The 22,943-nt window shown below is 25.6% G+C and overlaps 3 protein-coding genes across 7 annotated transcripts; 1 reads left to right on the forward strand and 2 right to left on the reverse strand.

Annotated features, from left to right (window-relative positions):
* Positions 1-163: 163 nt before the first annotated feature.
* LOC122576181 (regulator of G-protein signaling 7) lies at positions 164-5,873 on the reverse strand. Of its 3 annotated transcripts, none has more exons than XR_006319663.1 (13): positions 5,721-5,873; positions 5,345-5,570; positions 5,177-5,273; positions 5,035-5,085; positions 4,520-4,675; positions 4,179-4,402; positions 3,851-4,071; positions 3,585-3,698; positions 3,381-3,506; positions 3,112-3,298; positions 2,842-2,934; positions 1,282-1,476; positions 164-839 (listed from the first exon to the last, which is right to left on the reverse strand). XR_006319663.1 is itself a non-coding variant. In XM_043746085.1 (12 exons), the coding sequence occupies exons 2-12, from the start codon at positions 5,561-5,563 to the stop codon at positions 1,411-1,413; spliced, it is 1,554 nt and encodes a 517-aa protein (XP_043602020.1). In that variant the 5' UTR covers positions 5,564-5,570; positions 5,721-5,873; the 3' UTR covers positions 851-1,410. The 3 variants fall into 3 exon arrangements, 1 of the variants encoding a protein (XP_043602020.1); XR_006319664.1 differs by having other exon boundaries at positions 164-844; XM_043746085.1 differs by lacking the exon at positions 164-839 and having other exon boundaries at positions 851-1,476.
* Positions 5,874-8,690: 2,817 nt separating this feature from the next.
* LOC122576180 lies at positions 8,691-19,736 on the reverse strand. 2 transcript variants are annotated; one of them, XM_043746083.1, is made up of 11 exons: positions 19,235-19,736; positions 17,015-17,112; positions 16,324-16,470; positions 16,119-16,238; positions 15,766-15,916; positions 14,725-14,854; positions 14,399-14,552; positions 14,100-14,288; positions 13,900-14,019; positions 10,519-13,811; positions 8,691-8,768 (listed from the first exon to the last, which is right to left on the reverse strand). In XM_043746083.1, exons 1-11 carry the CDS (start codon positions 19,524-19,526, stop codon positions 8,759-8,761), a joined length of 4,704 nt encoding a protein of 1,567 aa, XP_043602018.1. In that variant the 5' UTR covers positions 19,527-19,736; the 3' UTR covers positions 8,691-8,758. The 2 variants fall into 2 exon arrangements, with proteins under 2 accessions (XP_043602018.1, XP_043602019.1); XM_043746084.1 differs by lacking the exons at positions 15,766-15,916; positions 16,119-16,238; positions 16,324-16,470 and having other exon boundaries at positions 19,235-19,278.
* A 113-nt stretch (positions 19,737-19,849) lies between these two features.
* LOC122576182 (thioredoxin domain-containing protein 9) lies at positions 19,850-21,271 on the forward strand. Of its 2 annotated transcripts, none has more exons than XM_043746086.1 (4): positions 19,850-20,052; positions 20,224-20,402; positions 20,602-20,803; positions 20,909-21,271. In XM_043746086.1, exons 2-4 carry the CDS (start codon positions 20,226-20,228, stop codon positions 21,175-21,177), a joined length of 648 nt encoding a protein of 215 aa, XP_043602021.1. In that variant the 5' UTR covers positions 19,850-20,052; positions 20,224-20,225; the 3' UTR covers positions 21,178-21,271. The 2 variants fall into 2 exon arrangements, with proteins under 2 accessions (XP_043602021.1, XP_043602023.1); XM_043746088.1 differs by having other exon boundaries at positions 19,850-20,021.
* The last annotated feature ends 1,672 nt before the right edge of the window (positions 21,272-22,943 follow it).

The following is a 22,943-nucleotide window of genomic DNA, read 5'->3' on the forward strand; positions in this document are numbered from 1 at the left end:
GCGCAGGAGCAATCGATCACCATACTAAATTTAAATTACGTACATCATAAATAAAAAGACTATAGATAATTTCAGATAATATTAAAAAATTGGAGATAATCTTACACTATTTACAAATTTTGGGTCAATGAAGTACTGCTAGATAAAAGATCATACATCACTGTTCTTTTTTATACTATGTTATATTTATAATTACATTTTGTTCTTCTAATATATACCTGGCTTACAATACGTTTTAATATAATAAATATTACAAGATTGCAAATGCTTGATAACTTTTCGTATAATATATTTTCTTCACTACAGGCGTATTTGTCTATTCATGAAAAATATAATTGATACGAAAATAGGTGTGTGGTATCCTATTGTTTCTTTCTTTATTAATCTTAAACAAATACTGTAGATTTTAAACATTGTCAAAGGCGTACAAGAGTTATGTGTTACTCAGAAATGTAGGAATTATATTTTTAATATTTGATCTCAATTACTTTACTTAATACAATACTTATTGTATTGACAAACATTTCATTTTTATAAGATATGAAAGAGTATAGTGGAACATGTGCTTTAGTAAAATTTTATTGTATAATAATTACTAATGTATTATTAATCATTACATGTTAATCATGCATTTTAGTTTCTGACTGTTGTAGCAGTTAATAATCTGAGATGCTTTTTTCTTTTCTTTTAAACATATGCATACCTGAACATAATTAATTTTTGTCGATGGAATATCAACTTATTAAAATTTCATATTTGAGAAGTTCTTGATAGTCTCTTTAGAATTCCATGTAGAATTATTATTTTACAATTGTAGTGTTTATTTTAATTTAGACTACCTATACTTGGGAAAAATATATTACAATAATTATTAATAATTAAATATCATTAATGACGTGTAATTTAATAAATAAATGTTTATAGAAATGCTCTATACAGTTATACATTTTTTGCTTGTACTAATGATACGTCTATTGGAATAAATTATTTACAAAACCTATTTCAGGGCTTGGTATGATTTATCACTGAGCTGTTTAAGAATCATTCTGATCAATTCCATAAAATAAAAGGTAGAGGATGATGTTACAAACACCGTTCTTTAAACGTCCTTAGAATTGAACATTTATTAATTGTATACATAGATAATAAAATTAAAAAATTGAAAAAAAAATGGAGTTGATCAGTTTGGCTTCCAAGAGACTCAATTATTCTACAACAAATTGTATGGAAGCAAGTGGAAAATTGCGCTAGATGCGGATTTAAAGTATTTTGCATACTTACTCTTTTTTAGCGTAATAGTAATAAAATGAACTGCATTGTCTCCTCTTCGAATGATTCTGAATACGAAAACATAACACGAGACTTGGAAAGATTCCCAAAACCATTTATGAAAAATTTTTAAGCTGGTGATTACGACGTGGCTGTGTCCCTGCGCCCGCTGAACGATACAATAGAACGAATACCTTTTACCGAAGTCTGAAATAATTGAACAAAGGATGTAATTTTATTAACAGATGCTACGACTTCTTTTTTAAGCTAATTTTTTTAAATGTTTACAAAACTCTCGAATTTGCAGCGTATTACTATTTAAGAAGTTTTAAGTATATGCAATATAAGTAAGTGTTATAAAGTATTATAAAGAACTATAAAAATGTTATTAATATTATTGACAGCGATAGTGATGTTGAGGACGATAATAATGATAATAATGTTAATGATATTCATAATGTCTATTATGTAACATTAATATAAAAGCTTTACATTTTGGTTGCATAAACTAATGAAGTTAAATTTTTGACATCATTGAGTAAACAATTGTTTCTAGCAAAAAGAACTGTTAGAAATCTTTAGATACTGTTAGAGATTTGAATGTGATTCTTGAGTATATACATACACAATCACATATAATTATTTAATTATGAACATTATTAAGTATTATTTTTTCAATTTGTTTGGGTCATTTTTATCATCTAATTACATTGAATAAATTGACAAACCTTCTACAAACTGATATTTTATAATTGTTAGTTACCGACTTGTATTATTTTTTGCTTGGACTTAATATAAATATAGTGTTATAATTTTTCATTTCTTTTCTTGAAGTAGCTAGGTGATACATACATCAGTAGTGAAGCTGTAGTTAAAAACTAAATTAACAAAAGACTGAAGAATGTCTGAAAAAATATAGAATATATACAAATAATAATCTGCTAAATAAAAACTATCTAAAAAAAAAAATCTATCTCCACAACAATCTCAAAGTCACAGCGGAAACCAAATATCTCAAAAAGCAGGCTATAAGATTATAATCATTAAAAGATCAAATACTGTGTATGCATATAAAAAATGTTGTGTATAAAAATTGTGAAAAAATTGAAATAAATAAATTTAAATAATGTAACAAGAATGCAAATAGTATTGTAGGACAACAAAATTAGTAAATAATATCATAATGATAAGCTATATATTGTAATGAAATATTACACAAATTATCTTATCTAAATGATAATGATAATGCAGACAAAGATGATAGCGACGAAGACGACCATAACGATGGCGACGATGAAGACAAATAACGACGTTAGTGGTAATAACGGCAGCAGTAAAGATGATTATATATATATATATATATATAATTGTTATATATATTATATATATCATAATTGTTTTTATAAATTAAAGTAACAGCATTAGGAATATTAAAATAACAGTTACAATAACAATTACAATTATAATAATTGTAACTATATTAATAACTGCGTAACTACTACGTGTCGGGGTGCTACTATTCATAGTAGTGATCTAATATGTCAAAATATAATTTATAAATGATATATTGACCTTTTTCTTCGAGCCACTGAGAAAATCCTTATACATTTCCGAGCGAAGATACCTGGAGTAACTATCGCTTTTCATCAGATGATAAACGTGCGCCTAAAATTGAATACCACAGAAGATTGTTTTATTATTTTCTCCATTATTATTATTATTTCTAAGCTTTTATTACATTTAATTTATTCGATCTTAATATTTCAATGAATTTCTTGAATAAATATCTTTTTTACGAAGTTTCTTAATTTTAACTTGTAAAATCTTGTTTGTAATTTGTACCGCTGTTATGTCGAAACACCATCGATCAGGTTTTTGTAAATGCTTCTTTGTTAGCTCATAGGACTGGCAATCGACGTTAATTGGACAACTAGCATCTGGACCCAAATACTCATTCCAAATTTCGTTCACTTTATTTTGAACTTCTTTTTGAGGTAATGTTTTCAATTCTTGCACGGCTTCCCAAAATCTACGTATATCAACGAGGAATTTGTATTTTTAATCTCTATAGTTGTATTTTATTTTACAGAGATATTCTACTATTAACTTACTTTAGATTTTCACCACTGAACTCTTTATCCAGAAAGCGTATAAATTGTTCTCTACCAACAGGATCTTGTAGCAATTCTTGAAGACTAAAACCCCATCTTTTTACTCTTCTTGTTGATATTTCTTTGCTATTTAAAGAAATCAAATGTATTATCTTAATAATATACACATAAATAAAGATAATATAAATTAAGAAATACACGTACGCTAATTTTTCTTGCTCCCACATTTCAGGATTATCTGATATCCATGGATTTGTGAATTCAGGTTGTATGAAAAAAGGATCATACTCTACATACTGCTCAAAATATGCAATCAGACTAAAATAATTAAAATTAAAAATACTTAAAAATAAGATATGTAATTTAAACAAATTAATATTGCTTAAAATAAATTAATTATATAACATCATACAGTTTTGGCAAAAATTTACAATAATATTCGATAATATTTAAAGGTGATATTTACTTACGCTTCTGAAACTTTCGAGACCTTTATATTCGATCTATCTAGTCTAGATTTCAACATTTCAATCTCCTTATTTAACGATTCTATCGATGATATCGAGAACGATCCTGAATGTGAAGGAATGTCGGTAGTAGTCATACCTAAATGTTTGTTTAACTTCGAAATTGGTTTATAAGTACGGCATGCTTTCTTAATGTCCATTTCTGTCGTATTAACACATCCAGGCTGAAACATATAATATTTATATAAGTTTCCTATTATATTAAATATGTGATCATTATTCAATAAGAAATAATTTTTCAAAAGATACAAATAAAATTAGATATTATTACCATTGGTCTATATACATCCCAGAAAGCTCTTTCCTGACTATCCAGTACCTTTCTTTCTAATTTATCTCGCTTTTTATCGACTTTGCTTTGTGCTTCTGCTTGCATAAAAATGAACTCCCATTTCCTCGAAAACATTTTCTGCAACTTAGCTAAATTTTCAGCCTCATAATCTGCTAATTCTAAACGTGTTTTATTTTGCATCGTTCTTTTGCATAAATAGACAGCTATAATATTAAAGTTAAATATAAATTCTTTTACAAATAATTTGATATTTATATAATTAGTACAAAAAATATATTTGTGTAATCAATGCTAAATTAAAAAAAAAATAGTTTTCATACCATAATCAGTATTTTCTGGTTCCCAACAATTTGATGGCCAAAAATATGGTGTTTGAAACCTATAGAAAGTATTATCATTTTTTACAGTAAGGCAGTGGTCATCAATAGGGAAGAAATATCCATGAGATGCCATAAGATGTGCCACATGAAGTGCCTCTATCATATTAATACATTTCTAATTAGTTAAAATCAAATAACTTTTTATATGATTTATGAGGGAAAATCAAACAATAAAAGAACATTTTAGAAATTAAATCATTCAATATTATTTATACAATTAAATTGTTTGCCATTTTTTTATATAATCCTCCTCAAATTCCATATTTCTTATTTTGTAATAGTTACATTTTTTTAATAATCAATTAATAATTCTAAGACAAGAGCTAAATAAATAACTATTACTTTAAGCTACTATTATACTTTGAAGGCTATAATTAATTATAATAGCAGAAACAAAAACCCTTTTATTTTATGATTTTTCCCTAATGTTTATGTACTTAATATTTTAATTGTACCTTGATCATCTATAGCCATGGCCTTCATCATCCATGATATTAAATCTGTACCTAAAATAATAAAGAGAATTAAGTACATTAATATTATATTAAAAAATAAAGAAAGAATAATAAAATGTCAAATAAAATTGTAATATATTACCAGTAAAAACAGAAGGTGTTTTTGTCATAAAATTCTTTACCGTTTTCACTGGAACACCTGTAACTTCATCTGACATTTTTTCTACAATATCTTCCATCTACAATACACAGATAAATAAAATTAAAGATAAGAACATCTAAAAATTATAAAAAAAATATTCTCTCTTACTTTCTGATACACAAGATAATTAGGTGTATCTTCGGCACATGAGGCAGTGATATGATATGTGGGACTACTTGGAGATTTGTCAACTGCTTGGCCATTTTGATTGTTACATTGATCTATTTGATTATCTCTACTTCTATATCGATCAGCTGTTCCTCCAATGTCATTATTTTCACCTGGTTTTCGGCGACATGCCGATTGTTCAGAATTCATAGTTACCATATCCAAGCTAAAACAGTATTTTGGAAAGATTTTTATTGCATTCATATTATTCAAGATATAAAATAAATATAGAAGGTTCACTAGTGTTTGACCTTATTATTTAAAAAATTTAGTTTTATTAATTAATTTAGTTAGTTGAAAACAGAAATATATTTACCTTAAAAAAGTATATTCTCCATGACATGAATAAAAGAAAAGTGTCTTGTTTACATTATATTTATCAAGACCTAAGCCAATATCCGATTAATTGACTGTTCACTATCACAAAGCCATGCCAATTATACATTTCACTAAGATGAGGCAGAAACAGCTGGTGAAAAAATATATAAATGAAATATTTCTTTATATTTCAATATATTTTCAGTGTATAAATCAATGTCACAATATATATCATTGTTTTATATATACATTTATAGCACGAAAAATGTAAATTTCAATAAATCAGAAAAATTTAAGCATTCTTAGATTTAAATTGATATTAAAAAGCGAAAAAATATAATAATAATTACAATATATGAATTTACTAGTTATTATGGTTGACTTCATATTCTAATCAGGCACAATGAAAATCAAATTTTCATACATTCTTGAAAAATGATCATCACATTAAATTTAATTTACAAAGAAAATTTTACTTCAACAAATGATTAGATAGTTAATAATAATATTACCGACTCTCAGGGAACGAAAACTAAATCTTAGAATGATCAACAGTGCCAATCATTCATGTTCTTTCTTGATAGACAATTTCTCTAACAGAAATAATGATTCGACCTTTCCATATTAAAAAATATGCATCTATAGTATTTCACGATCTATTCGAAAACTTATTTTTGTGAGTCAAACTGTATTTGAAGCACAAATCTTCCTCATTACACGATCAATATTCCAAAATCACAAAACTATGAACACATTCTATTCGTTCGTAGAATTGCATTTAGACAAGATTGTTTCATTTTAAATAAATTATTAGAATTATTTCATTAATGACAATAATTTACAAATAAACCAATAATAAATTGTTTTTGATAGGTGAAATAATAGATCGGTGTTTTTACTATACATATATGTACGTGAGATTCCTTTGTACATTCGAACCACGACTGCGCGTACAATTTCATGTTGCTACGACGATGGTGTAGAAAGCATATCATATCATATTCATATGTATAGCAGAAACGGAAATGATGTAAAAATCTGTGAAAATTAAAAAAATTAATTTTAAATGTTAACTAATTCATAATGTTGGTTAACCGTATTCTTTAGTAATAGAATATTTACGTATTTACATGATAAATCAATAAAGATCATTCGTTGATTTGACAATAAGAATTTTTACAAAATAATGTCTATTTTAAACATTTAGCAAAATATAAAAATGTAAAATGCTTACATACGTCTTTAATAAAAATATATCTAATATGTGCAAGTATTAATATCGATGTGTATTAATTAATGAGATTATTGAACTGCAACATGTTAGTAAACCATCTTTATTCTTTCATTTCTTGGTGTGATAAAATTCTTAATAAATTCAATTCCTTCTCAATATATATAAATTGTACATAATTCATTTCACAACGTAAGCGTACGCATTTCATGCGCGCGAATTCTATGCGAACTTAATGTACAGAATCGCGCATGCGTGTACGTACATACATATCTGTAAAATAATTACAATAGTTATATTTTTAAGATCGCTAAATCAACACAGTACTATTCATTAATCGACTTTTTATTTTAATTTTAGTTATAGAGCTTCGTGATTGAAGAAATATATGAATATAGCTAACTATAACTGTTGAATATTTCTTTTAATTTTTCGTAATGCTTCGTTAAAATTCAACGAAATATAATTAGGTATTATCCATTTACTCGTTACTTTGAACTCCATAAAGTCGTTATTAATTATAAAATAATACTTTAGAGTTTCATGTTATGTAATATTTCATCGGCTGCTTTTAATGTACGAAAGTAAGTTTCGCGATTACGAATATATATGAAACATAATTTATTAGTTACTGATGGTTGGTATTAATAAATTCCTGACACAGGCCAATGGCTTAATAAAATTACATTCATATCATTTCAATTTCATTCCTTCTTCCCTAACGAGTTGTATTCTATATATATTTATAGAGATAACATATTAAAGAAAAGCTTTACGAATATACAATATAACAAGTATACATTCTTCGAATAACAAAGACTCAAATTTCAAGTCTAAGCATTGACTTATGTTTAAGTCAAGAACTTCTTATATACGTGTATATATATATTCTGTACTTATATATAATAAAAATATATTATGTCAATATTGAAATTGTTTTACAATTCATAAATAAAAATCTGATGTTACATATAACAATTTCTGTAATACTTTTCCTTTAATGACGCAAACCGCTTTGAAAAGTAACAATTTTTTCATGGTGTGCATCTAATATGAGTGTGTATATAGTGTTCAATTAAGTTGTATATACACGCTCATGTACACACATTAGTAGTATAATATTACAATTATATACATCCATCTCTACATTATGCACAACGTTTTCCGATCATGTGCAAATCATATGAAAGCTAAAGTTAGCTATAACACATTTAAATAATTGATTTTGAAATATCAAAATAGCCGCAGTTAGATCTCAAACTTTGTTTTGACAACTATAGCTGTTTTTTATTCGTACTATAATATATATTAGATCAATTGTTTTCTAGACTAGAATCAAACACGTACTAACATTATCCCTAATACACATGTGTATATGGGTCTGTATCTTTTTCACCTTTCCTGTTCATAAATTTAAACCTTTGAACTAAAGTTGAACTGAACTAATGTATAAAACACTACAAATTGTCTATATATATACAATAACATTTATAAGATTTACCTATATCTTTTCTTTTGTACAATATAATTTCCTTGGAACGACTCTATGAGCTGAACTTGTGTTCTTACAAAACCATCACGCACTATTAAAGCAGTCAAATAATACATAGTTTTAGATCCTCCATTTAGCATATTGCTGATACTTTGGTTCAAGATCCATTGTCAATTGCTTGAATTCGTCAATTTCATCGTCAAAATCGTAAAAATTGTTATTTTCCTCCATATATCTTCTTTTTAAATCTGTGTCTTCATATTCAACAAGATGCAATTCTTCTTCTTCTTTTTCTTCTTCAATATCATTGATTTTATTTTGTGCTACAAAAATCACGTTAATAATTCTTATAAAATAATTTTATACCGTCTCATTTTTATGATAAATTAATTCATAGCATACATAATCACTTGATACAGTAAAGTAAAATCTTTACCTCAACTTCTTAAACAGTTCTTAAAAGATTCAAAACGGTAACCCAAAAATAAATGATACTTCAATAAAATATGATAAATATCATGAATATGATAAAAAGAAATTGCAGTATTGTAACTCTATTCAATGCTTATATCTTATACCTTGTATGATAAGGATAATATATAAATATTAATGATGAGGATACAATAAAATAAATAATATATACTTCTTAATTGCTTTAATGTGATCAATATATCATATACATATTATAAAAAAATACAGTAATTGTTTTTTCTAAAATTTTATGTTTAACAATGAATCAAATAAAATGTATATTCAACTTTTAAAAAATAAGATCTGTTATTAATTCAAATATCACTTTTAACTAAATAATGTCAGTTACATAAAATTTACAAAACACATACATATTTGTATCAACAATTATATAGATTAAAAGGTTTTCGTAGCACTTTACTGTATCAATATAAATAAATAGTTCTTACAAATATAAAATTCTTAAAAAAGATGCGATAAAGCTTTTAATTTCTGCTTATACAACACTAGTGTTACGTGTTAAGTATTAAAGTTAAGTATTATATGGATCAAACTGTTAAGATTTTTTATTAGCATAGGAAATATACAAAAGTGAAATGAATTTTTATAGTATTTTTTAAAAGGAAAATTAATACGATTTCATTAGTCGAATGAAAGTTATTATAATAAGTGCAAGCGAGACATAAGATACTGTTGAAATCAGCATAAATAAAAGAAAAAGCATTACTTCTCAAATAAAATATAAAGTCTCACAAATTTTATAGGTATTATATTTTTCCACCAGATTCAAATCGTTTTTACAAAACAATGCGTTTTATAAATTTTGATGTTTATGGCGGTTGAATCAGTCCACTTTATACATAGATTAATTATATACAATTCTTAATTTCACATATCAAATATGATGCAGTATAGTGAAGAATAAGCAGCATGAAATCATTTAGATAATATTAAGCATTAAAAATCTTTCTTCGTTATAATATACACAAGTATTCAGTTTGACTTTAATTATTTCCATTATTACATTATAATTTTATTTTAATAACATATATAAAGCAATTATTTAATAGTATAATGTGTGTATGTATGCGTGTGCGTGTGTGTGTGTTGCTTCAGCTCATATTTAATTCAGAATAAAGAAAATTAAATTTAACTAATAGCTTCAATATAACAGAAGAAAATCATATCATAAGATCAGTCCAGTTAATTATACATGTGTATCATAATACCAATATTATTCCAAATTAAAGCTAGCTTGAATATTTCAAATTAAAGGATTTTGTAAAATATGAGACCGTGTTCAATATATGAAACTTTGTTAATACAAAAAGCTTTATATTCACAATAAAAAGAATTTATTTTAAACTTCTTCTAAACATCAACTATGAAATATATGAAATAGTTCTTTCACATCACTTTTCAATATTTAAGATCAAAATTACAATAAATTACATGTTCTTCAAATTATATATACTGGAGAAATATAGAATATAAAAATATTAATATCTAACTACAACATTTAATAAATATTTTCTTCTGAAATACCTTCAGTGTAATATAGATTTATAATTTTCATCAATTCTGATAGCTTAATTTACTCACCTGTTTGCACGAATTATTGATGAAGGCTCAGCAATATTAGTATTCTGATCAGAAATAATGTCAACTGTTGTATTGCCTCTTGTGTTCACTACAGCTGTTGAACACATAGTTGTGGCAACTGCACATTTAATTGCATTTAAGTATTGTTGAGTCGTATCATTTGTGCATTTTAAATGTTGAGCAATATTTGATCCAAAGTTACTGAGCATATGAATATTCTCTGGTGAGTTACTGCTTACATCATCATTGTCTTTCAAATAAGATGCATCTTCTTTTGAATGGGCAATAGGATCAGCTATTACAGGTACTGAAGAATATTCGGAAACAATTCCAAAAGCCTCGTTTTCTTTGACTTTCTGTTCTTTGTAAAAACTCATACTTTCTTCGGCATTATCCTCCAGTGAAGAATTTTCATCGATTTTTAACGCTTCATTGTTATTATGAATATTTTCTGGCTTTTCAGTTATAGCATTCATTGATGAATGAGATATCTGAGATAGATCACAAAATAAAGTCTTTACTTTAACGATATTCGGCCAATTATTAGTTGTAATATCTAATGAAAGCTTTTTGATCGGAGTTTCATCAATAGAGATATCAGCTACATGATGTATAAGATTTCTAAGAATTAACACATTGAAGTTTGTCATAGAAGAGTACATTCTTGGTATGGGCATAACAATATTCATATCCTTGAACATATGATCCATAATATTTTTCACAATAGAACTATTAATTTTCATTTCAATTATATTACTTATTTCAATATATTTGTTATGTTTTATAACAAATGGCTCTACCACTTCTTGCTTTATTGGTGTATTTACATCTCTATAAAGTACTGAAGTACATGAATGTACACTATCATCGCTAAATTCGGAGTTAGTATCTTTACATGTACAATTTATTTTTGATATCTTTGCTTCTGGTATGTTATTTACAATTGCGCTTTTCCAATTCGTACTATTATTTACACGATATACATTTATTCCTTCTACGTCATTGCTTGTTGGCATATTATGAACATTTATAAAGACATTTCTATCACTATTACTGTCAATACTATACATTCTGGTAACTTCATTATTTAAACAATTCGTTTCTACATTTATCTTCAACGTATTATAACATTCAAGTGGTTTATTATTTACATTACAGACACATTTTTGATTACATACAAAACATGCTGTATTACTTCCTGTACTATTTACATTAAAAGCAGAATTATTTCCAACATTATCTTTTGTACTTATATTTAATATTACTAAATTGTGCATTCTGTCAGACGTATGTACAGTATGCATATCATTGCTTACATCATACATCATACTACACGACAAAGATTTGCTATCACTAGTAAAATTAATACTGTCTGTTAAAGTTTCATTATTCGTTTCTTTTATTAGTATAGGATTTACTTTATCTAGTATTCCCGCTATATTTCGTTTCTGTACAACTGCTTTTAAAGCAGAATATTCAGGTATACCTATTAATTTAGGTACAGGTACAATCGTGTTACTATTTGAAACATGCATTAATAAATTATTATTCACAATTTTAGAACAAGTATCAATTATATTCGAAACAATGCAATCTGCAGCTAATACTACATCTTTGTTAGTAACACCAGGAGGAAATTTTGATTGTATATTTTCAGGTAATAATTGATTATCTAAAGTAGGAGTGGACTTTCGTCCTTCTAAATAGACATGTAAGTTTTTGCTTTCTTTACTATGTTCAATAGATTTTTTTTCTGTATTGACTGAATCATTTTCACTATCTTTCTTGAGTAAAAGATCTACTTCTTTGGAACAAGGCTTATTACTTTGTCCAGGAGCATTTATATTACCTTCGAATCTAAACGATGGGATCATATTCGCTAAACTTTGTAAACTTGGCAATTGAGAAACATTGAAAAATTTTGATCTACTCTTTAGCGATACCGAGGATTCTTCCGTTTCACGATTATAAATCCTATCTCTCTTATCTTTTATGTAATAATGGAATTTATCTCCAAGAGTCATCATGCTGTTTATGCTACCTTGAAACGTATTTTTACTTTTCAACTGATTAATAGGAGTGGAATCAGAAAAAAAACAACTAGAATGTTGAAACAGCGAAAGTAATTTTCCTAAATTAGAAGTACTTTTTTGTATTGGATCGTGTTTCGTTTGCGACTGCAATTCTACACTTTCGTTTGTACGAGTATTTGTTACTTTATCCGTTGCATCGTAACCTTTCTTACAAATTATTGGTTTATCACTTATTGTATTATAAGGCGGACTTTTTCCGTTCCTATCTGTAGGTGTAAACGTTTTTGCATCTTCTGTATTTTCGTTAGAACGATTTTCTACACTCTCGATATCTGTCATCGTTGAAACATCTTCTAATCGATTCGAAATAATTTGATTGTCTGGCACATCATCTTTTTTGCGTTCTAGACTAATAGAACTTATATTATCATCAGGTTGAGTTTCAACCCTTGTCTTAACAAAAGATTTATTTGTATTTAATTCTTCTACAGGATATCCAAGTATCGTCGGTGCATACGTTTCTTCTACCACATTTAAAGCTAGACGAGACAAGTCGTTTGAAATACTTCGAAAACTTTCAATGGTTTGATTATTCTTTTCTGATTTAGATGCGAGTACAGTATTCAGATCATCTAAATCAGTAGATTCTGTAATATTAACTTTCGAACTTAAATCAGTCGATTCTGCAATATTAACTTTTGGATTTAAACCAACCATGATATCAGCCTCGGTCGTAGTAATAACAGGTTTAGATAAAGATACAGTATTTGCTGATTCAACAACTGAAACACGAAATCTAGATGACCCACTTGCAGAAGTGACAAAGGTAGGTGATGATCCAAGGGATGGAAGAACAGATGATGACGATGGTACTGAGGATTCTGTAGTACGTAACGTTTCTGGAACTCGGGACACCACAAATCGACTTCGCGAAGGACTTAATATCGGACTGGCTATGGGTGAAGAGGCGGGACTAGGGGCTGGAGAACGAAGACGACCACCATTAATACGTTTCGGTTCGAGCATCGATCGTCCAGGCTCATCTTTTTGTATTGAAATCATGGGTGATAAAGAACATGGTAATGTTTGACAAGTAAGCGAAATTTTACGGGTGGTTGCACTACAGAATCTGCTATGATATGAATTATCAAAACCTTCGCTATTTTCTTCTAATATACGACTTTTCTCGTTTTCCAAACAACAGCTTCGAATTTCAGCTACAAGCTGCGTGTACTGAAGCAAGGTCTCGTTTAAATCATCCTATTATTAACATAAAAAAACAAATAATTATAATATAATATTTTTAAATATTTTTCTAGTGAAAAATGACACTGATTTGTTCACTTACCACTTTTATATCAGGTTTATCATCTAAATCTATTTTAGTAATATTTTTATTCTTTTTCATAGCAGAACTGAGAGCTTTCATTCCAGTCAAATGTATTCTATTATTTCTTAAATCTATCCTCTAAAACAGTAAAACAGACATAAGTTGAATACAAAATGATTTTATATCTTTTTTTATATTCTAAAGCTTATTATATTTACTTGTAATGCATGGTTTATTTCAATGATTTCAGATAATGTAACAATTCCATCACATGTAAGCTCAGTTGATTGTATTCCCAATTGTAATAGAACATGGTTCTTTTTCAATGCATCTTTTATAATCAATAACAACTCATCAGACAACATATTTTTTCCAATATTTAGTGTCTCTAACGTCTTAGACAATGCCTATATAAACAGTATTAATATAATACAAGTGCATATAAATATATAAAGCAATAACTATAAGTGTATAGTTTATACATGCGTAACTATAATGATAAAATAAAATTACATACTATAATACGTGCGAAATAGGGAGATGATTTTTTTGTCAGTTGGTTATTCCATAATACTAATATGCTTAAACCTTTACCATCTTTGTCCTCGTTTATTTGATTGATGAGACCTTCTAGGATATCACGTACACCATCATCTTGAATGACATTATTACTAAAAGAACATTTTACTTCAGAATAATTTTCAATATATATTGTAAAATATATAAATTAGTTTTTTATTTGAAAGATTCGTTAAAAATATATGTAATCATAATTAAAAGACAAATGCCATAGAGTTATACATCTTATTGTTTTATTATCCATTACCTCTGTTTGTTACGTACCTAATATCAAGTAGCTGTATATGATTATTTAATCTAAGAAGAGAACCAAGCTGTATTGCATCATATAAATTCAGCCCGTTATCAGCTAAGTAAAGTTCTCTTATTCCAGTGTTCATTTTTAATGCTGCAACTGTTAAAAGCACTATGTTACTGTAACATTATCAGAAACTTATTACATCAATTTTATTTGAGTGAAGTATTAAGTAGCAGAGAGTAATCAAAATTATGGAATGCAATTTCAGAAACTTTTAATTTTTTTCAAGCACTCAAGTAGTTAAGTAAAAGTACAGCATTTTATTAATTTTTCTTAATTCTGAAATGTTTAAATAGATCTAATAAATAGAAGCAATCTACTTAACAACTCTATATAAAATGATGCAGAGAAAAAAAATATAACTTCTTACTGCAATGAAATTGTATTTATATATAGAAACTAGTTAAATATCTTATAATTTTAGTAGTAGTTCTAATTATTTTATCAATATAGCGAAATTTTAAATTATTAGGTTGTAACATAAATAAGTTTAGTCAAATAAGAGATAATATTGAGTCAATTTAACTAAACTCATACTTATATTACAATCCAATAAATTGCTTGAATAATTTCAACATTTTTAATGTTTTTGAGAAACTTTCCGTTTACTACAAATAATATTATTTAAAGATAAAATAGATAAAAGTATTTAAAACGCTATATTTTGTTCATTTTTTATTAATATGATCATATAGAATTAAAATTTTTACATTATACTGATTTCTATAACTAATCCTACATAACAGGAGAGAAAAATATAGTACAATTGCAGTATTAATATTCTGTAATAAAATATAAAGATGATATATCCGTAATTATTTAAAAAATGTCAAAATTATTCTCACTTTACTGTATGTGTTTTACTTATATCATATTTAATGATTTGTGGACCTCAACTAACAATCTTTATGAGAACTATAACATGACAATAAATTAAATTATAACTACTTAAAAATAAATTAATTAAAAAAGAATGGAACTAACAAACTGTATTGCATAATAAATACCTAGTGTGACGATAGATCTTCCTGAAAGTCCACAATTTTCTAATTTAAGCACATGTAGATGACAGACTAATCTTAATGCACGACTCAAGATATTCATGTATTGTTCATTAAGGATTACATCCTTAGCTTCAAGATGTTCTAAGCATTGGGTCTAAACAAATAATCATTCCATTAATTATGTATTAATCAACATAAAACTTAATTTTAAACATTCATATATTTAGTGTCATTTCTAATTTTTTTGTTATTCATAGTCATTCTATACACAATAATCAATAAAATAATAAAAGATAATATTTGAAACTAATAACCATATAAATATTTTCAAATGAAATGTATCATATTATATATACCTTTCTTATCATATTTGCACATGCTTGCCAACCATAAATTCCAATGCCTTGATTAGATGAAATGTTCAAGTGCTTTGCAGATTCATAATATTCTAACATATCAAATAATATCACAGAACTCTATAATATAAAAATAACAAATGATATCAAATATCATTTAAGAAAAATTACTATTTTTTATCAAATTTTTAATTAATAGTAATACCTCATCATCCAAAGATGTAGCTTCTAAATTAACTTTATTAAATCGAACTCTTTTGAAAATTTCCTCCAATGGTTCTGCATGATTAATATCCAATGTCTGTCCTTTTAAATCTAACTCTTCACTTCTCAATTCAAATGTATCTAAATTCTGCACAGTAATCATTATTTCAATACTAAATATCAAATAAATATATATGATAAATGTATTTTCATGATATGTATAAACTATATTCATAGTTATGTTTAAAATAATTCTTTATATATTTAAAATATTTAAATATTATTTTGAAACACAAAGTAAAATATGATACAGATATCTAATCTTAAGTATTTTAAGCTTCAATTTAATATAATAAAAATCTTTCTTCTATATATATATATACATTTTTATATTTATATACTTATTTAAACAGATATTGTGTAAATATAATTTTATATTCCTGCTTTTTATGTTCTCCCCATTTCCTTTATTTGTGTTTCAATATTTTATAACTTAAATATATCATATACATTTACGCATATACTTGTTATATACATAACTATTAGTTTGAATATTAGTTATAAAACTACAAATAATTAATAATTAGTATAATTAGATATGTAATCAATATTATTTAATATTAGATGCTTTAATATTTTTTTCAATCCAAACCAATATTTCATACAAATATTCGGAAAAGATGCACTTTTACCTTAAGCTGATTTATAACAATCTCCAGAGGATCTGAATTGTGTTTTAAACAGGATTCCTTGTATGATGAGATTACATCTTCACAATTCACATTTTCAGCTGTGAACAATTAATCAACATATTGTTAAAATATAAAAAATTAAAAGTTCAACATATTAAGATATATATGACTAACAGATGATGCTGGAGGATTCTGTCGATTATATAAGATGCAACATAATACATGTGATATCCACTTCAGAAATAGTTCAACAATTGAAAATAATTGAAAAGATTCATACAATATTCATACATATCTTTACTTTATTTTGTTCTTGTATGTTATTCATAAGAATATTTTTTTATTACTTTCAAATACTGAATACACCTCATGTAGTAGGTCTCAGATATTATATTCTATTCATGATCAAACCTATTTGACAAAATGTTACTAACAACACATATTATAAACATAACTCTGAGCTTCAGTTTATTACTTGCATTTCATAATTACAATGTTTTTAACACGTTCGCTGCGGCATTCATTGGTGACTCACCAAACTTTTCATTTGTAGCAATGACTTGATCATTAACTAGTGTCTATATTTCCATTAAATGTTCACCTCTCTAACACAACAAAGCAAGTTATAAATTTGACCCTAGAAGCAGAGGATCAAGCGGAAATCAACTCTCCATCTTTTTCTTAAAAGTACACCCAAATATTTACTTTAACATGAATGTAAGACATATCAAAAATTAAATACTATTTTTCTGCAGAACATAATTGTTTTTATTAAAAAAGATTAGCTTCCATTTTATATGCATTATTTCACAGAGAACGTATTAATACAATGATATAAACTAAATGTAGCTGCATAAAAATTACAGATATACTAAAATACTCTCACATATCATAGTTTCACATTATTTCATTAAAAAAGAATTTATTTAATTCTCATGTAATGTTTTTAAACAGTCAAATGTGTACTTGAATAAAATTAGTATAAATTCGAGAATATAACAAATTCTTTATTATATAAGACAATTTTATAATTTACATTGTTCTATTTAAAATAATCTAATTTACAAATTACAACTAAAACAATATGGTTTAAGAGTACTTTACAGGTTAATTATATATTGTACATACTTCAATATTGCATCAAACTTATAATTAGTATATGGTTCACATTGTGAAATCTTAAACGTTCTGTATTTGGCATGACCTATAAAAAAAACCTAATGGCTTAGTGCACTACAACTATGCAAGTAAATAATTACAAAAATGATATTAACAAATGATGTAACTTATCATTTTATAGTTAAGATTATAGCCATTATGTTATAAGTGCTAATAACATCTTTAAAATAAAATTTAAAGAAGTTATTTTATCAATCTATAACTTATAAATTACAATTCAAATTTAGATTATAGTTTTTAATTAATCATCCTATTTTGTTATTATAGAAAAATATTATTAAATAAATACAGTTTCTATATAACTAAACATATATTCTTATTAATAAGTGCCAAAATAATATAATTAAACATATAAAATAAATTAAACTAGCTTAATACCTTTTGATATACTTTTAGATTATATGCCTTTGAAAATATTTGTGATTTTATTAAATTTTAAAAGTTCTAGTGCTTCTCTAAAGAATAGTTAACATATTAGATTAAACTTAAATTAAGTAACTTTATGAAATATGGATATTTTTCTATAGTTAATTGGTAAATAATTTAAATGTCCATGTAATTAATTTAATGACAAATAAAGTACAGATTCTCGAATTATATAGTATAAGACATAGATCTTTATAAGTCACAAATTTCTCTAATTACGTTAATATACATTTCACACAGAGTTTTTACAAACATTTATATATAAATATTTTTTAATAATAACCAAATTTAATTCTTAAATTATTACTAAAGATATACAGTTTTTTGAATTATTAATGTTTATTAATCAATACAAGTATAAAGTACAAATCTCTGTAACTCACAAATAAGTAAACAAACATCATACATACATTTGTTAGAAACATTTATATTTATGTATCTATAAAGTTAGCTTAATGACGATTAAAGTATTATCGTAGATAAATGGATTCTTGTGAATCATTAATATTTATTAATTAATACAATTACAGAGCATATACCTTTAAAAGAGCCAGCAATATAAAATGAAGGAATGAATGTAAAGATGAGATGTAAGATAAAAATATTTATCCTCACCGAGTTTCCATGGATTGGCCGGTTCCAGGCATCCCGTAATCAAGTGATTGTCATTTGTTGGGAAATTCACACGTCGGGGAAGCTTTTTTTTGCTTAATGCCAAGGAGCTTCGCAATTTTCTACCATCGATCAAAATATAAGGCGACAATGGGACATTGCTTGTACCAAATCTCGACCTTCTCGTCGTGTGCGATATCATTCTCGGAGGAAGTTCCTCAGGATCGACCTCATCTTTCAAGGTCGTAAGCGAATTCTCGCTGATCTGCGAAACCGAATTCGCTCCTTCGCTCATATTCAACAAATTTCTAACATATTTTCTCGAACGAAATTTACTTCACTATAAACACGCACACACGCATTCACATGCACATCGCACGATATGTCAACGCGGCTATTTCGTAGAATCGTTAACGTCGATATCGAAGCAAACATCAGCTACTCGTATGTTACATCCGCCATCTTTATTACTGCCAGGCAAGTCGAAAACTGTGAAATCAACACCTAAGTTGGTATCACTGTGCTGGTATAATTAATGTATTCAATATTTTTTAAATCCTCATTTAATTGTTTTTGTAAGACATTTTTGATGCCATATAAAGTTTACTTAAAATATATCTTTATGAAAAATGACCGATCTATAAATTTATGGTTTATCAAAATTGTACCTTTCTCGCCTTATATAGTATCAAGTAAATTATAAAAGCAACAAGGATAGACATATTTTCTATCGCATAAACAATTTGACAGAAACGTAGATTCCTTATATGGTCAAACCGAAACCGCATCAGTGAGAAAAACTTTATTTGCTAAAATTTAAAGTACAGTAAAAATAAAATATTCTATAATCAATTATCCACATATTAAAAAGTATTTATTTGTTCAAACATGAAATAAAAGCTGTTTATCTTTTCTCACATTGCAATATAAAATTACATATTGAGTTTGTATAATATAACCTAAAAATTTGTCAGAATTTTATTTTTAAGTAGAGATGGAGACTATTTTGCAACAAAAAATAATAGAAGCAACTCACTGCGTTGAAAAACAATTAGACACAGAGATAGAAAAGTTAGAAAATCTGGACATTAGTGATTTTGAAAAGTTGCGTGAACAACGTTTAAAGAAGCTAAAGTTGCTTCAACAACAAAAGCAGAATTGGTTGGCATTGGTAGTGTAACTTTTAGTATTTTATTATTATATAGTATTTTAATCTCTGAATAACGCTGTCCTCCTGCAATCAATGTAATCTTTTTATCATAAGAAAAAGATAAACTAGTTAATCAGTTTATAGTATTTAATTCACTATTTAATAATCCAATTTTATATACAATTAAAATTGTTAATTCAACGTTTATGACTATTTTTAGGGTCATGGAGAATATTCAGAATTATATGACGAAAAAGAATTCTTTGAAATTTCAAAAAAGTCTCAAAACATTGTTTGCCTGTTTTGTAAAGACGATTCCCCAAGATGTAAAATAGTAGATCATCATCTTAAAATTCTTGCAAAAAAACATATAGAAGCAAAGTTTTGTAAGTTAAATGTAGTACGATGTCCATTTTTAACTGGTAAGTTAATTATTGTCCATATTTTTTATATTTCTTTAGTGTATTCTTTTAAACTTTCCTTAAATCTAAAAATATGTAATATTAATCTATATTATACATTTACAGAACGTTTAAGGATCAAAATTATTCCTACAATTGCTCTCATTGTTAATGGTAAAACTAATGATTACATTGTGGGATTTACTGATTTAGGAAATCGTGATGATTTTTCAACTGAGACATTAGAATATAGAATTTCACTTTCTGGAGCAATAACATTTGAAGAGAACTTGTCATCAGAAAATAATAAAAAACCATGGTTATCACAAGTTTCAAAACCTAAAACAATCAAAGGACCTAATGGTTCAAAACCTGATGATTCGGATGAAGATTAAAAATAATTCATAATTTTTAACGATTCATTAGCTAATATTTATAAGCTTTTACCTGTATGTAAAATTTAATTAATAAAAATTAATAATCGTTAAACAAGGAAAGACAATTTTAATATAAAAAATAGCTATAGTATATAAGATATTTATATATTATTTTATTTATAATAAATATTGTTATATATAAAATAAATCTTTGAATGTAAAAAATTTCTAAGAAATAAACATTTTAAATATTTTTTTTATGAATAAAGTTGCTTATAACTTTAAATTGCTTACTTAAATTTACTTACTAGTATATACTATATAATTCTGTCCAAATCTATTATAATATGATAAAAAAATAATTTTTAAACAAATTAATTTTTTCATATTCTTATTCAAAATAAAGTAAATCCTAAAGTCAAAAGATAATTTGTATTATATGTAATTACAGTAATTACATATTATTCATAAATAGCTTGCAATTAAAAATATAATATATGAATATAGATAGTGTACCTATGTGTAAAAAATAAAAATTCATATTTTAAGAAATGTTAGAAAATATCAGAAAATTAGAAAATAAAAAAATTTTATTAATCAGATGCGATCACTCAAACAAATTCCAAATTATTTATTAATTACAACAGTTTTCAGAAAATTTTAAACATTATTGATTAAATTAATAATTCTAATTTGTTCAAAACTTCAAAGAATGTTCTATTCATATTCAAATGTTATGTCAGCATGATAATAAATTTAATTATTTTTTAAATCATTTTTATTTTTTACAAATTATTTTGTTTTTTCATATTAAAAATTTATGACTACTAAATAAATGTGTATTAATACCAATAACAATTCCTAAGTTATTATATACAATTGGACAAAGGCAATTAAATATAATAAATATAATAAAGCAAAACTATTAATAAAATAAATCTAAACATATCTTCTTCCTAAATCATTTAAACCTATCAAAGGTAAAAAGTAAGAAAGTATAATATTTTGATGTTAAAGATAAAATAAACACTTTCTAAGAACAATCATATGAGAAGTTTATCAAAATATGAAATTATATCAATTTATAATTAAGCTTAAACAAAGATATACTAGAATGACTAAAAAATGTTTAATTATGTCAAAATTGTATTAAAACAAGTATTAGGTTAAAATATATGCATATACTTTTCCAATATATGTTACAAGTATTTACAAGTAAATTTCACAGAAATGAAGGAAAAGCACAATATATTTTTAACACAGTTTTATTCTCTCATGTGAGCATCACTGACAAAGAGGTGTTATGAGAAGTTTATTATATGAAAATATTTAAAATTTAGATATAAATCAACTTCAAAGAAATAGTTGAATAGACAAACATAATTATATTTTTAATTAAACAATTCATTATATAATTTTTATTATGATATAATGCCTAAAATACCTTTGCTATTCAGAATATCTACTGTGCAATTACAAAACCTTCCTAAAATTATAACTTTAAAAAGGTAATAATATATAAAAATGGCAATATTTTTAAAATTATAATGATTTTAATCTTATGTTACAAAAAAATAAGGCATGAAATTGTAACATCGTTGAAAGTAACTATTAAATTCATTTATGATCCAACTCCATTTAGTTATCATTTATCAAACCTAATTTGATTAATCACTCATGAAAGAATAACTTGTTATGTTACTTTACAATAGATTGTGATATTTTTCATAGCCATTTTATTATTACTAATATCATTCTTTTTATATTGAATTAAATTTAATTAA

Source organism: Bombus pyrosoma, linkage group LG16 (assembly GCF_014825855.1).
Source record: "Bombus pyrosoma isolate SC7728 linkage group LG16, ASM1482585v1, whole genome shotgun sequence".
Lineage (NCBI taxonomy): Eukaryota > Metazoa > Arthropoda > Insecta > Hymenoptera > Apidae > Bombus > Bombus pyrosoma.